Genomic DNA, 16,382 nt, shown 5'->3' on the forward strand with positions numbered 1-16,382 from the left:
TGAAATATAACCCAAGCAGGTTTAATGAAAATCTTAATAAAAAAATGAATAAAAAATTTAACTTAGTTTTTTTTTATAGTTAGTTTTATTTTTAAACTAGTTTTAGTCAATGTATTGTAAATAATAACATATTAACTTCAAATAATGAACAAAAATTAGGGCGTTATTAATTGTTTGTTTTTTGCAAGTAAATTAAATAAATATTTTTAAAGTTATTAAAAAATTCCAATAAATATCATCATAGTAAAAAAATAGTAAGAAACGTGTCATTAAACCCTAGGAATAAAAGCACACCTTCAATAATAAAACATAGTTTACCTTTTTTATACAAAACAGTGTCTATTTACCTTTAATAAAAAATTATATTTAAATAGACTTTGCAAATGTTTTTTTAAATAAAGTTGTGTTATATATGCACTAATAATGTGTTAATTTGTTTGATTTTATTCGTCTAACAACTTGCAATTAAGTTTTATTTTTTGTGTCCACTCATTTTAAATATTTGCTGCTTGGGTACCTTATCGATGCCCGTTGCATTTTAACAATTAAGTGTATAATAAGTTTTAAAAAAAGTGTTAATGGTTTTACAACTCGATATCCGAGTTAAGATTTTTCCGTGCACCAGTCCGTGGATCGAAATAAAACTAAATTTAAAAACACCAAACTAGTAAATTAATAAGTGTATAATAGGATGTTTATAAAAACGGTGACCTTTGAGTTATCAGCTAAAAAAATTGCACTTGGCAAATACCACAAAAACTTAGATGATTTGAAGAAACTTTCACCTTGGCAAAATTCGATTTTTTGATAACCCATTGCAAACTGTTTGGGGGACAAAAAAATCGACTTTAAATCTTTTAAGTGGCCAATTATCGCAAAAACACATTGGTCACATTTTAAGACGACTTAAGGTAAGTTCTTTTTTTTTACCACTTTTTGTAAGTTTTTTTGAATTTCCAGTCTTTTTACTAAAAAAAAATTATTTAAAACATAAATCTCTCAATTGATGAATCTACCAAATCTGTATAAAAAAACAATTAGTTAGAAATAATATTTTCACTTCTCTAACTTAAAATTTCACCAAACAAAGTTAGTTTGTTTATAAAAACCTGGTTTTCTCTCATTCTGTGAAAAAAATGCCCAATCGAATACTTTTTAATTTAACATATTTGATTTTATAAAAATAGTTTTGTATTTTATTGCTAGAATCATTCTTTTATAACTTCAAGTTATTGTAAAGACTTTTCACCAAAATGTGTTTTTGTAAGTACAAATCAGACATAATAAATTTTTTAATAAGAATAAGTTAATTTATAGTAAAATACTTAATAATTTAAATTATAATAAGAATTTATTCTGACACTGTACTTTAGCTTTTTGTTCTATAAATTGTAAAATATTAATCTGTTCGTTTTAATACCTAAAAAATTACATCTTTTAAAAACTTAAAAAAAAAATACGTAAAGGTATTTAATCTCTTTAAATTTTATTATTCAAAGCAAAAAAAGTTGTTATTCTAAAGTTTAGTATGCGTTTTTATATTGAGTTAAATAAAAAATAATTAATCAACTAAAGTTACATTTTATGCTTTGAACTGCGTGTTAAAACAAAATGAGTTAAAAAGTTAACGGTTTTTGAAATTATTAAATTTAATTATTAAAAACTTTTATTTGATTGAAGTTCAAAGAGATTTTTTTTTCTTTAAAGCAGATTAATCAATTTGTACAACACAAAAGTGGAAAAGCGTTTATTTTATTATTCTATTTTGTGTCTATGAAAAATAAACTGGTTCAACCTTTACAGGCATACACTTATTTCTTGATGAAACTTTAGTAAAAATTAAAAAACAAGTTGTTTCTTAAAGTTGTTTGTTCTTAGATCTAATGTGTAAGTTATAAATAATAATAAGAAAAAGCACATGTAGTTATATAATAATAGCGTTAAGTTTATTTTAGAGTCCTCAGAATAAACTCTAATAAGTTTATAAAACTTTATTTTTTAATGGAAACAAATTGTACAACTTACACATTCACAGAAAGTTTGAAAAGTTTTTACAGTTTATATCTTATTTTAAGCTAGTATTCTTCAAAGCTTTATGTTTTGAATTTAAAAAGCAGTTTAGAATCTTTACAGTTGTTATTACAGTAAAATGAACAACAAAAAAGGACGCTCAAATATTTGGTCGTAGGACCTTATGCACGAAGAATCAGTTATCGAGTTGCACACCACGAATACCTTTTTACATCTGTTCCAGGACATAAAAAATATTTTAAATAAAATAAGTCGATTAAATACAGTTAACAAACTTAATTTAGTAGCAAATTAAATAAAATTTATCAATGAAATAAATATACTTCATAGATATGCATTGATTTCAATAACTTACTTAAAAATTTTTGGTTATTTATTATTATTATGACAGAAATTAAATTTAGATGACAGATGAGAAAACAATTTTATTAGTTATTTATTTTAAGCAATAAATTACAACCATGAGCACTAAACCTTTATAATTTTAAAGTGAAGGAAAATTCAACGACCATTTTTTAAATACAATACAAGTGTCGATTTTTAAAATGTAATTTATTAGTAGTTTTGACTTTTAGTTTACTTTTTTTCTTTACGCTTTAAATTGTATAAAACCTTATTAAAAGCAAAATTGACAAAAAAATATATCCAATTAAAGCGTAGCTTTTTTAGAAAGTAATGTATTTGTGAACTATTTTTACAAACAGAAGTTGGTGAAAATTAAAAGAATTTTCGTAGAAGTAAATGAAAAATTTCAAACTTTAAATACTAAATTTTTACAGTAACTTAATAGTGTGTTAATTATTGTGAATAGAAATTAAGTATTATAGAAAGTTATTTGTACAAATGTTAACAGTAGTTTTAACAGCTTCAACTGACGATTGTTTTTCAACATTTATGTAATTTTATTAGGCTAAGAAAAGTTGGGCTAACGTGGTGCTATTTACTAAAAATAATCTTGTATTGTTTAATTTATTATTATTCTACTTTTGTACAATTATGACAAAAATTAAATTGTTAAAAAGTTTATCACTTAACAATTGTTTCATGCTAGAGCGATGATCACAAGTAAAAAAGCAAACAAACTTTTGTACAGATTGCCTTTACAAACTTTTTCATACTAAAATTTAACTTGCTTTTGAAAGGAATTGAATTAACATAAGAAATTTTTTTTTGTAACAAAGTTAAAAAAAAAATAGATTAGTGGAAACTTTATTTAAACAGACTTATTCTGGTAGTATTTGTTTTTTTTTTTCGGTGTTTTAATTAAATTATACTGTTATCTTGGAAAGTTTTATTTAAATATTATTTATGTAAAATCTATTAATAAAAGTGTTCCTTATTAATAAAAGTAGGAAAACATAAGGTTAATAGTAGTATACTTTTATTATACAATTGAAATACATTTATTAACCTGTTTAAATGTTTTGTTATTTGCTTTTAAACTTCTTATCAGCCTAAATCGTTGGTACTTGAATGTTTTGTAATTTTCTTGACAATAATTTTGGTTTTTTTGGCAACAATTTTTCGTTAATTTTGCAGTTCAATCAGGTCGACAAAATAAAATATAAGTAAATAAGGTAGACAACTTGGTTAACATTATTGTTTTTATTATTTTTTTTTTTATATGAGTAATGTGCTAAGTTTTTTAAAGACATAAAGTATCTGCTATATTTAAAATTACAGTTATTACAAATAAATTTTCAAAACATCTCATTTAAACATCATCTCACTGTTCGTTAGTTTCGTCAAAAAAAGTTGTTTTAGTATAAGTTTTTGTAACCTTTGGTGTTAAAACACTCCACTGTAGAGGATAATATTTTTTAGTGTGCTTTTCTTTCAATTTTTTTTTTTGTTTTAGTTAAGACTTTTGGACATATATTCTAGTTTATGTTTTTATCCTGAAATTCGTAAGTTGCACTACACCTTATTTTCATTTAATTTTCAGAAGTATACTGATACTTTAAAGTTAATTTTGTGTTTGGCTTTGGTCTACTTATTGCTTGTTTAATTTCATTATATATAAGGAAAGAAAATAAAGTAAAAAAAAAATACTTGAAGGTTTTTTAAATTAAAGTAAAAACTATAAATGTGAACTTTTAATACATCGTTTTAAAAAAGCGTATGGCTGTTGCAATGGTGTTTGCATTTTCTCCTCTTTTAGAGAACGTAATTTGTTTAAAAGTGCAAACTACGCTTGAGTAGGTTGACTTTTATTTTTTGTTCTAGCTTTAACATAAAACATACAACATCGTTACTCGGGTAACGATGTTGTATGTTTTAAGTTAAGCTGTTAAAAGACGTTGTATTTTGATTCGTTGTCATTTGTAAAATTAAAGGTTTGTTATATTTGTTATTACTATGTGTTAGTTTTTATTGTTACTTTCTGTTCGCATTTACTCATTGTAAAATTCATCGTTCTATTCACAAACTCGATTCCAGTTACATTATAGTATAAGTTTAATAAAAATTTAAGAAACTTATTAGATTAAATAATGCAATTAGTTTAATAGTATAAGTTCAATATTCACTTAACAAACCTATTAGATTAAATAACGAAATTAGTTTAATAGTATAAGTTTAATAAACACTAAATAAACCTGTTAGATTATTTAACGAAAGTAACTTTAGAACTATCTTAGGAACTAGAACTGTGCATCAGGGGCGTGTCTAGACATTTTTCAAAAGGGGTTCACAATTGTTTTTGTTCTTAGTTTGCCGCTAAAGTACGTAAAATTTAGTTGAAAAACTCTGTGTTTAAAATGCTTTTTTTTGCCTAGAAATAAAAAAAAAACATATAAGTAGTAATAGAAAAATATTATATATTTTATTTAGTATACTGTATTAAATTTAGATAAATTAAAACTAAAAGAACCAGAAAATAGTAATAAACTTACAAATTGTATATAAAAATTCAAATCCGTTATTTAAAACAAATATATTACATAAAGTTTATTTAATTAACGAAAATAACAAACATTGTATTATGACTAATTTAGGTAATTAAAGACCAAAACTTGCAGGTAGTCTTAGTATATTATAATCATTGGTTTAAACTTTAAAAAAAAACTTAAAAAATCTGTTGTATAATACAAAACTCAATAAAATACCTTTAAAAGTTTTTGGAAATAAAATTGCAGGTCAGTAAAAAAAAACAATTTAGAAACAAATTAAAAACATTATTTTTACGAGCATTATCATTAATTCATTAATTTACATATTTTTTTGGAACAGAACTAATAAAAAGCACAGCTGGAATAAAATTTTCTGATATAAATAAAAACTTTTGAACTTTAAACAATCTAAAAATGCCAGTAAAACAGAATGTAAAATCTTGATAATAAATCATTCAAACAAGTTTCCCAGAATAGAAAATCCTACTTTAAAATTTTTACCTATTATCACGTCACTATTAAAGTTTTAATTGTAATCTATTTCAGCTGGGGGAAACAAGCATTTTTTGTCACGGAAACTTACTATCTTTCAGTGTTATAAATTCAACATTCATTATTCAAAGTTTATCAAATTACCAAAACAAAGTCAAAAAACAACGTATTTAGTGATATTCTAAGAATCTTTTTTCTTTTAATTTTTCTCAGGGGGTCCACAGGAAACAAGAAACCAGTCAAAACACGCCCCTGCTGTGCATTTTATATAAAAAACCGTTATAGTCAGTTATAAGTTATAACCAGGCCCATATCAAAATACAGTTTTACTGTGTTTTCTTAATCTAGAATTAAGAAACATTTATGTTTTTTTTCAGTACTTATAGTTTAATCATAAGTTAACTAATCCTGATTTTTAGAGCTGTAAAGTCTAAGTAAACAAGTAGTGTTGTTTAGTTTAATTTGAATACAGAATATTGTCTATTAAAAAAGACTCTTTTAGAAGACACCGCTTTTTTTGCTTACTAAGGCGTTTAGAAGTAGCCAAATACAAGCAAAAACAATAGGGAAAAGTCAGTAAAAGTTCATTAAAAAAGGAAAGTTAGCGCATCCTCCTATGCAATAAATAGAAATGATTTCAACCCTTTATATGAGTTACTAAATAGTGTGTTTCATGGAAATTTTTTATCTCCCCTTTGATGAAGTTATTATATCACTAGTATAATCTATTGCAGTTTTGTTTTAACATTAAATTTCTTTTCACACCAAAAGTTGTAATACACAGGGTGGCCATTTTAATTGTAAAAACTAGTGTTTGACAATTTAAGCAAAATTAACCTAAAATTTAAACAGTTTTTATGTATAAGATTATGAAATTTAGTTAGAAAAGAAAGTGTGAGCATAGACAAAAATGTTTGAGTTTTAATTATTATAAAACACATTAAATTAAAGCATTTCTACAGTATCTTTTTAGTAATTTTAAAATAAAAAATTATCTAAAATGATGTTGCACCAATATTGAACTGAAACTATATTAGATGTAAACCATATCTTAAGAATGTGCTTATAACAAATAAGTATATCTTTCAAGTTACGCATTTTAGAAGTTTGTATTAGTGTAAGGTACACATCTGCATTAACACATTCTACGCGTTTTTAGGCAGTTTGATGAAAGTTGCTTGGAGGAATTTCCTGGTTCTTTAAAAAACTTTAATATGACACAATATGATAAAAAATTACATAAAGTCTAAAATTACTTCAATAAAACTTTTTTCAAATGGTCTGAAAACGCGCAGAATGTGTTTTTGTGATGATTGCTACATGTGAAAAGATTTTCATCTAAAAACATGAAGGTCAAAATTTTAAGGTCCTATACAACTTACATTGGGGTTGTTTTCAAAAAAATGTAAATAGTGTGAAGGTGGTAAAAGCTAGGAAACTATTGTTTTGTGCTGTCTATATTTATGTGATTTTCCACACACAAAATGTTAGACTCTACTATTAAATTTTAAATTTTTGAGGTAGAGCAGATGCACCCTAATGGCCACTCAACCTGGAATCCTGAAAAAACCTGGATAAAATTCGGAAAAACCTGAATTTTGACCAAAAATCACTAAAATAACTTGAATTTCGTATGTTAAGTAATAAAATATTGATTTGACACCAAAAATCTATCATAAAAGTGAAAATTATTTGTCATCATTTATTTTATTTTATTAAAAAAACTTTTAAGGTAGCTTTACAGTATGTTTTCAATGTTGTTAATAATGCAGTTTTCAACCTTAAACTAAAAATAGACATAAAAGCATGTACTTTCGAAAACTTGGAAAAAAATCAGAAAACTTGGATGAACTTATTTTTAAACCAGTGGCCATCCTGACTAGCTTATATTAGGGTTGCCACAAAGTCAGTAAAAAGACAAAAGTTTGAAAAAAAGGCAGTTTTTGAAAAAATGTCATAAAATTTTATATACAAATGATCTTAAAAATAAATTATGTCATCACTATAAACTGCATTTTGCTAATGTTTTTTTTGCTTTTAGAATTCTTTTTTTCTTCGGTATGTAATTAAATTTTTGAATAAATTAAATTCTTATATGGTCTCATATTAGTATGTAGTAGAGATACAAGTAATTTGGTTATAGAGTTGTTTATTGCATATACATCGATCATACAAAGATGGTTTAAGGGCATACAAAACAATTTGATCTTATTTTTATTACAGTTTGATAATTTCACAATTTGATCTTATTTTTATAGTTTTTATTAAGCTACAAGATGCTTTATACAAATTTAAAAAATTAAAATAATTTTTGAGATATAGCCAGTCAGTCAAAATCAGAGGCAACAATAGGTTCCTTATGGGAGGCCAAAACTAAAACGGCAAATAACAAGAAACCACTAAAAATCCATCTCCTCCTACATTTTTCGAGATAACTACCTCAAGTTTTCAGGAAATGTTCCTTGCAGTATTTAGAAAATTCTGTCAGTACAAAACTTAAAAAAATAAAATAAAATTTTATAACAAAGTAACAAAAAATCAGTTTTTTTTGTTATTTTTAATATAAAGTATTTTTGTTTATTAATTTTTTAAGTTTTGTTCTGACACAATCTTCTTAATATTGCAAGGAAAATTTCCTGAAAACTGAGGTAGTTATCTAAAAAAATGTAGAAGATAGATTTTTAGTGAAATAGTATATTTTTGCTGTTTTAGTTTGCGCCTCCTATAAGGAACCTATTGTTGCCTCCAATTTTGACCAGCTTTATCTCAAAAAATATTTCAAATTTTCAAAATCTGTAAAAAGTATCTTGTAGCTTAATAGAAACTATATAAAATAAGATAAAATTGTGAAAATAGTGTTTTACCCCCACCTTGCACTTAATCTATTGCAGGATCCCAAAAATATTTTAAAAGGCCCTCTTTAAAGAAATTTAAATCACTATGCCCCCTCCAGCAAGATTACTCAACACCTGAGAACTTTTTTTTTTGCTTCTATCAACTCCTCTAGAATATCTAGTGCAAGTTTCAAATTATGACCCCTTTACTGCTCATGGCCCCCAAGGGGGCCACTTGGCCCACTTTGGGAAACTCTGATATAGTGCTATTACAAATATATTAACCTTTAAAACTATCATAAGAAAGAATGCTATACAAAATATTTTACTGTTTTATTAATAAAAATTTAAAAATTATGTGTAACTTTAATTAACTTTATGTACTTAAGTTAGAGAAAAATCCAAAACAAGTGAATAAAAAAAAGTTTTTAAGTAAAAAAAAATATTGCAACTTAATAAACCCACAAAAGCTAGTATTTCTTGTCAACAAAACAAAATAAGCTAAACATAGATTAGTATAATCATACGATAAACTAACTAAACACATGACAAATGCCAACTAAATACAATTAGGCTACATCCACATGCAAAAAAAAAACAAAGCATTCTCAATTTACTCAGCATAGCAGCTCAACAAGAATTTTTTCTAGCTGCATTTTAAATTTATATTTGTTTAAGTTTTTATGATTATTGTTACACTAGTTTATAACATAAGACCCAAATAGCTCAAGAAGTTTAGGCTAAGCCCTGTTCTAGGTCTTAAAAATACAAAATTGTTATTTGCTGAATATCTAATATTATATTACAGTATAAATAATATTAACTTGAGTAAAGCAGCTGTGATCAATCTCAAACCCTCTCAAAGTATTCACCATCTTACAAACTTGCACAAATTAAACACCTCATTAAATTTCATTTTTTAGTTTTCACAAACAAATTTGTTGGAGCAAAACCTGGAATTTGAGAATTTGTAAAAAAACTTGGAAAAACATTTTCAAATTTCAAACAAATACCACTAAAAAACCTATAATTTTGAAGAATAATTTTTTTTGTTTACTTATAAAGCTTTGATTACATACAAAAACTCTAACATATAGATATTTTAATTTTTTATCATATGTTTTTAAACACATTAATGTAGCTTTACAATATCTTTCTAATGTTGTTGTACTATTTAAGACATTTTTTAACTTAAATTTATTTTTGTATCAAAAATGTACCAAAAAAACTTGTTGTTAAACAAAAGACCCAAAAAAAGTTTGAACATCCTAGCATGTAAACCTTGTTGAAGTCAGTGCAGGCGCAACAAGCATATCTTATTATTCAAATTTGCATACTAACAATTGACTTTAAATGAAAACTATTAAAACCACACAAGGCCACTTCATATGAAGATAAAACAAACTTTAATTTACCATTTTAGAATGTGTCTTAATAATATCTCATTTTATCATAAAACAACTTCTCAAAGCTTAGGTTTCAACAATTATCTGTGATAGGTTGAAAAAATATTTTTAAAGTTTATAGTGAAGTAAATTTGTGTAAATCATAAAAAAAGTATAATAAATTTAATTTAAGGTTTTTGGCTATAAAATTTTACTTATAAATTATAAACAGGGTTACAACTCACACACTCAGGCTAATTATTTTTGAAAAACTCTGGTTGACTTATGCTTCTTATCTTTTTTGATTTTATCATAAACTTAGGCTAGTTTTCGGTTATTCAGACTGATTTTACGCTTCAAAAAGTTGCAAAATCTTTTATAAAATAATAAGTTTAATTATTTCAAAACATTATGTAATTTAATTTAATAGTATTATTGTGCTTTTGTTTCAGACTTAGAATAAATATAGATTATCATGTCAGCAAGCCGTGTTGGTAAGTATTTTTATATTTTAGATAAACTTATTTAAGATCTAAAACATTTTAGTTATAAAATGTTTTACTTGTTTCCCATAAGGGTATACTACTATTAAACTTCTACAACTCATTTTAAAATCTTAAGTTTTATATTGTGATTGATCCTAGGAAACTTAATTGATAAATTTTAAGGATAACTAATTAAAATAACCTAAATGATGTAAATTTACTTAAAAAGCCGTTAATGATATCATAAGTCTTGAAATCTTAATAATATTGAAATCTTTTAAAAATCAAGCACCACTGCAACTAAAAACTACACTCTTACATTCTACTCAAACTATTTTTCTCATAATAGACAATATTATTTTTTATTTATTTAAAGTAAACTTAATATTAATAATAATCTCAGGAAAGTTGATTGCAGTAATGGGAGATGAGGACACTTGTACTGGGTTTTTGTTGGGGGGAATTGGCGAAATAAACAAGCAGCGAAAAGCTAATTATATGGTTGTTGACAAAGATACTCCCACTTCTGATATTGAAGCCCAATTGAAGTTTGTTTGTTTTAAATACAAAAATACAAATTAATAAATTGCAGTATTTCCTTATTCTATTGAAATGAGCAATAAAGATAAGTATAAACAAAAAAGATGTTACATATCACAACCAAGCATCAAAACTCCCATTCTGTCTAGGCAACTCAACTATGAAACTGTGAATCATTTTAAGCTAATAGAAAGATATTTACTACCAATAATTTTTAACTATATGCTAAATTACCACTCACTATTTTTTTTAGTTGTTGACTAAATATTATATGATTTTTACAAATGATAACCTAAAAAGGGTTGCCACATGGTCAGGAAATCAGGAAAAGTCAGGAAAAACTAGAAAAAAATTACAAAAGTCAGGAAAAATGGGGGTTTTTGAAAAAAAGTCAGGAAATTTGACAAAATTTCTAAAAAAGTCAGATTTTGTCAGTTTAGTTTTACAAAATTCCTTATTTTCCAAAGCCTTAAAGTGGTAAAAAATTAATAAAATTGTCAGAAAAAAATTGCAAAAATTTACAAAATTCAGGGTTGCCACTCGGTCAGGAAATCAGGAAAAGTCAGGAAAAATTTAAAAAAATGACAAAAGTCAGGAAAAAATGGGGGGTTTTGAAAAAAGTCAGGAAAAGTCAGGAAATTTGATAAAATTAAAAAAAAAAAAAAAGTCAGATTTTGTCAGTTTAAATTTACAAAATTCCTTGTTTTCCAAAGCCTTCAAATGGTAAAAATTAGTTAAAAGTCCTTTAAAGTCGGAAAAAATTCCAAAATTTTCCTAGAAATTTACAAAAATATTTAATTTTATTTTCAATGCCTTCACCTGGTATAAATTAGTAAAATATCCTTTATAAAACTGCAAAAGTTTTCTATTAACATATTGAACAAGTACCCTGCTTGAACAAGCAGATTTTGTAAGCTTTTTAGTATTGATGATCTGTAGCAAGGACACTTCCATAGTGAAACTGTGATATATACACAAAAGTTTATCTAGCATAATTTTAGAATCAAAGTGTTTTTTGTTTAAGTAAACAATTGAGTTCTTTATAATTAAGCAGTTAGTTTAGTATTTTATGTGATAAGTTAATGTGTATACTTTACCTCTTTATAATTTTTTCAAAACAGTTTAAATTGGTAAAATAAATTATAATAGATGTATATGCCAAGATTAAGTTTACTTAATGTTTGTATTTTTTGTAGAGTAACTTAAATTTCAAAGTAAATAAGAGTATATTTATTTGTTACAAATTATTACTAAATGATAAGAGGAAATATTTTATACAAAAGATATATAGTTTACTTTTTTATACTATTTTTTTACAGTTACTTTAGTATATTCTTTTTTAATTGATATTTAATTTAAGGTTTTTATGAAATAGTTTAGGTAGTATTTTATTAAACTAAGTGAATAATTTATATGAGTAAAACTGATTTAGAAAAGTCAGGAAATTTTTCTCATCTTCATCAGTGGCAACCATGTATATAGTTTATTTTTTTATATCTTTTTTTTTTTTTCAGTTACTTTACTATATTCTTTTTTTATTTGATATTTAGTTTAAGGATTTTATATAAAATAGTTTAGGTAGTATTTTTTAAACTAAGTGAACAATTTATATAAGTAAAACTGATTTAGAAAAGTCAGGAAAAATTTTTGTAAAAAGTCAGGAAAAGTCAGGAATTTTTTCTCAGCTTGATCAGTGGCAACCATGAAAATTATATAATTTCAAATGCCTTTATCTGGTATAAATTCATAAAATATCCTTTAAAAACTGCAAAATATTTCTATTAACATATTGAACAAGTACCGTACTTGAACAAGCAGTTTTTGTAAGCTTTGTAGTATTGATGATCTGTATCAAGGACACTTACATAGTGAAACTGTGATATACACACAATAGTTAATTTAGCATAATTTTCGAATCAAACTGTTTTTTGTTTAAGTAAACAATTGAGTTCTTTATAATAAAGCAGTTAGTTTGTATTTTATGTAACAAGTTGATGTGTATACTTTACCTCTTTATAATTTTTTCAAAACAGTTTAAATTGGTAAAATAAATTATAAGAGAGGTATATACCACATATTCATTAGATGAAGACTTTGAAGTGCTAATAAAAAAACAGAAAATAAATTTAAGTACATATATTTAAAAAAATAGTGTTTGATTAACTTCTTTATTGTTTTAAGGTTTTATTTGTAAAAGTTCGTTATTGTTTTAAGGTTTTAGTTGTGAAAGTTCGTTATTAATTTAAGGTTTTAATTGTAAAAGTTCCTTTTATGTCGTTTCGTTTATGTTGGGAAATGCTAAAAAATGGTGTCTTTTTTCAGACAAAATCAGTTTTTATAAAGTAATAATAAAAGTATTTTGCTGATAGAGCTGTTTATGCAAATACATCAATCATACACAGATGGTTCAAGTAATGTAATGGAAGTTTGATGATTGAATATTCAGCAAAAAAAAATTGTTTAATCTGTATTAAAATTAGATTGAAAGCTTTATATAGTTTCAAGAGTTAGATTATGTATTTTAGAATAAGTTTAAATTAGAGTTTGATTTTAAAAAGTCAGGAAAATTCTCCTCAGCTTGACCTGTGGCAACCATGCCTAAATTATGGTTGACTTAACATAGTACTGTTTTGTTCTATTATTTTGTTTTTGTTAATTTTATACTAAATACAGGGTTGCCAAAAAGCCTCAAAACCTGGAAAATCTGTAATTTGATAATTTAGGCTAAAAAACCTGGAATTAGAGAAATTCTTGAAAAACCTGAAATTTTAAACAGTTCTTACATGTTAAGTTGTCAAACTTCAATTGGACACAAAGATGTAGTGTTTAGTTATCATCAAAAAAAATTTTTTATTAAAAAAACACATTTAAAGTAGCTTACAGTATGTTTTCAATGTTTTTATACTAATGATGAAATTTATACATAAACTTGATGAAAAAAAAATCTTGTGTTTAAATACTTTATTAACAATGGAAAATTTGAAACGATGATAAGTATAAATACAAACACTAATATTTAATAAAATGAGCTATGGTTCAATTATGCTACACTTGTTCTATATTTTATACTTTAAATAGTGAACATCCATTTATAAGTTTATAATTGCTTGTATCGTTTACTTCACTTAACACAGTTTTTGACTTTAATATTAACTTTTAACTAAAAATAAACCTAAAAATGTATGTTTTTGAAAATATGGAGAAAATTTGCCAAGAACATTTGGCAACCCTGTAAATAAAGTTAAACAAGGCTTTAAATAAAAACAACTTGGTCATTAATTCTTATTTTTTTTTTTTTTAACTTAAACATAAACTTGATGAAAAAAAAAATCTTGTGTTTAAATACTTTATTAACAAGGAAAATTTGAAACGATGATAGGTATAAATACAAACACTAATATTTAATAAAATGAGCTATGGTTCAATTATGCTACACTTGTTCTATATTTTATACTTTAAATGATGAACATCTATTTATAAGTTTATAATTGCTTGTATCGTTTACTTCATTAAGTTAAACGTTTTAATTAAGACAAGTCATGAAATCAACTAAAATCTAAATAAAATATATTACTTAGAACTTTTTATTTTAAAGTGCTTTTTAAGAAATTTTTAGCATGTGTTTCTTCGCTTAGTACAAAAGTAGAATTTAGTCAAAATGAACTTAATGCACAGCTAAAAAAATGTTTATTACAAAATTTCTAACTATAATAGCTAACGTTTAAATGGACAGAATTTTTTAATTATGATCTGTAACTTTATTATTTATGCTGCTGTTATTCTTTAAGGCCATAGGGGGGGGAGGTAAACCAAGTTTTTTACAAGTTAATTTTATTTTATAGAGTTTTTTCTAAGCTTTAAGATGCTTTTTATCGTTTTAAAAAATTCAAATGATTTTTTGAGATATGACCGGTCAAAGTCGGGCCGCATAATAGGTTTCCTATGGGAAGGGAAAACTAAAACAGCGAAAAAAGACTATTTTATTTAAAATCTGTCTTCTCCTACATTTTTCTAGCAATCTTCTTCAAACTTTCACAGTCTAATCTTTATACAATAAGAAAAAAAACATTACTTTGGAATTTTAAAAAAAATTGTAAAAATATATTTTTTTTGAAAAAAAAATACTTTTTTTTAAATTTTTGTGATAAAATTTTTTGTTTTTTAAATTAATAAAATTCTAAAGTAACGTTTTTTCCTTTTATTATAAGGAATGTATCCTGAAATTTTGAAGAAGATTGCTTGAGAAATAAAGGAGGAGATAGATTTTTAGTGAATTTTAAAATATCCGAGAAAATTGACCCCAAAAAATTTGCGGTCCATACGTTTGTATTGGAAAATTTTTACAAAAAGTTAAATATCTCAAAAGTTGAATGATATTTTTGAATTCTGGCTTGTAGTTTGTACTTCAAGCTTTCATATAAAAATCAAAGTTAATTTTTGTAAAAAAAATGTTGGACCCCCCCATGGCCTTAAATAAAAAAGTGGTATTGGTAATGTACACAAATACTTCTATTGTTGGCTACACAGTTTTGCTTTACAGTGACTTTTTGGTTCGCAAGGACATAGGAATAGTGCTAATAACTCAATCGGTGGCTGAGATGGTTCGACACATAATAGACAATCATCGTGAGGCCATTCCTTCCATACTCGAAATTCCCTCCAAAGAAGCTCAGTACGACCCCAACAAGGTTTGTATTTGTTTGAATATTTTTTTGTATTTTTAGTTTTAAATAGCGTTTTGTATATTTTTAGACTATACACAAAAAAATCTAACTGAATTATCTTTAATACATTAAAAGCGCTTTAAAAAAAATCTTTACTTTTCATGTGATAAGTATACGTTTTTTTTTGAAAGACAATTTTTTAGCTTTATTTAATACTAATTTAAACTTTATATTTTTGTAAGTGAAAACAAACTGAAAGTTATTATCTGTTTTATAGTATACGAAATATATTAACTTTGTAACTTATATAAAAAGTTATAAATTATAGTTTTTATTGTCTAAGTTTATACATTATTGTAAATTATCAACACTGTAAGTTATACAAAAAACTATTTACAGGATACTGTTTACCGCAGAGCTAAGGCAATGTATGGCGGTGATATGTGATTCTTAATATGTTTATTACGTTTTGTTTGTGCAATAAGCTTTTTTATTTCTTTTGCAAGAAAATGTAAATTTTTCATAAATTATTTTTTATTACTTTTTTTTTCAAATGAAAATCGTTCAAACCATTTTAATTGTAGTTAAAAGTATGTAAATAATTTAGAATTTACACTCTTTCAAATAAGTCAGTTTATAGTTTTTATAAATTTTAAATGTGCATTTTATCAAGAATTATTATTAAGTAAGTTTTAAAATATCTTGTAAAATTGTATGATTTTTGACTTAACCATTTAAAACTTACATTGTTTTCATAATAAAACATTATACTTTGTTCCATATCTTTCTTACTTTATAAATTATAACTAGTAATGAAGTGATATTTCTCTATCAATGACATTGTGTCAAGTCAGCTATAATTTTGCAATTAGATGTATGTGAATGTCAATATCAGCTCAATTACAAAGAACTGTTTATTAATGGTTTTTATAAAAACATTTTAATTTAAAATTAAAATAGAAGTAATATCAATTAAAATTCTAAAATTTTGGAAAGCAGTGCAAAGTAGATAAAACTATAATAAATCTTACTAGACTATAAACAAAACTTTGTTTACTAA

The 16,382-nt window shown here is 24.6% G+C and overlaps 1 protein-coding gene across 1 annotated transcript; it reads left to right on the forward strand.

Annotated features, from left to right (window-relative positions):
• Positions 1–10,013: 10,013 nt before the first annotated feature.
• On the forward strand, positions 10,014–16,099 carry LOC145842074 (V-type proton ATPase subunit F-like). The gene is made up of 4 exons (XM_082949448.1): positions 10,014–10,127; positions 10,522–10,666; positions 15,199–15,346; positions 15,722–16,099. Exons 1-4 carry the CDS (start codon positions 10,109–10,111, stop codon positions 15,767–15,769), a joined length of 360 nt encoding a protein of 119 aa, XP_082805574.1. The 5' UTR covers positions 10,014–10,108; the 3' UTR covers positions 15,770–16,099.
• The last annotated feature ends 283 nt before the right edge of the window (positions 16,100–16,382 follow it).

Source organism: Thalia democratica, chromosome 8 (genome assembly GCF_965202585.1).
Source record: "Thalia democratica chromosome 8, ktThaDemo2.hap1.1, whole genome shotgun sequence".
Taxonomy (NCBI): domain Eukaryota; kingdom Metazoa; phylum Chordata; class Thaliacea; order Salpida; family Salpidae; genus Thalia; species Thalia democratica.

Bases quoted from the DNA above. Each gene is read 5' to 3' on its own strand.
- LOC145842074 (XM_082949448.1), top strand. The intron at 10,667-15,198 runs GTTTGTTTGTTT...TTTGCTTTACAG, and splicing joins GATATTGAAGCCCAATTGAA to TGACTTTTTGGTTCGCAAGG. The intron at 15,347-15,721 runs GTTTGTATTTGT...AACTATTTACAG, and splicing joins CTCAGTACGACCCCAACAAG to GATACTGTTTACCGCAGAGC.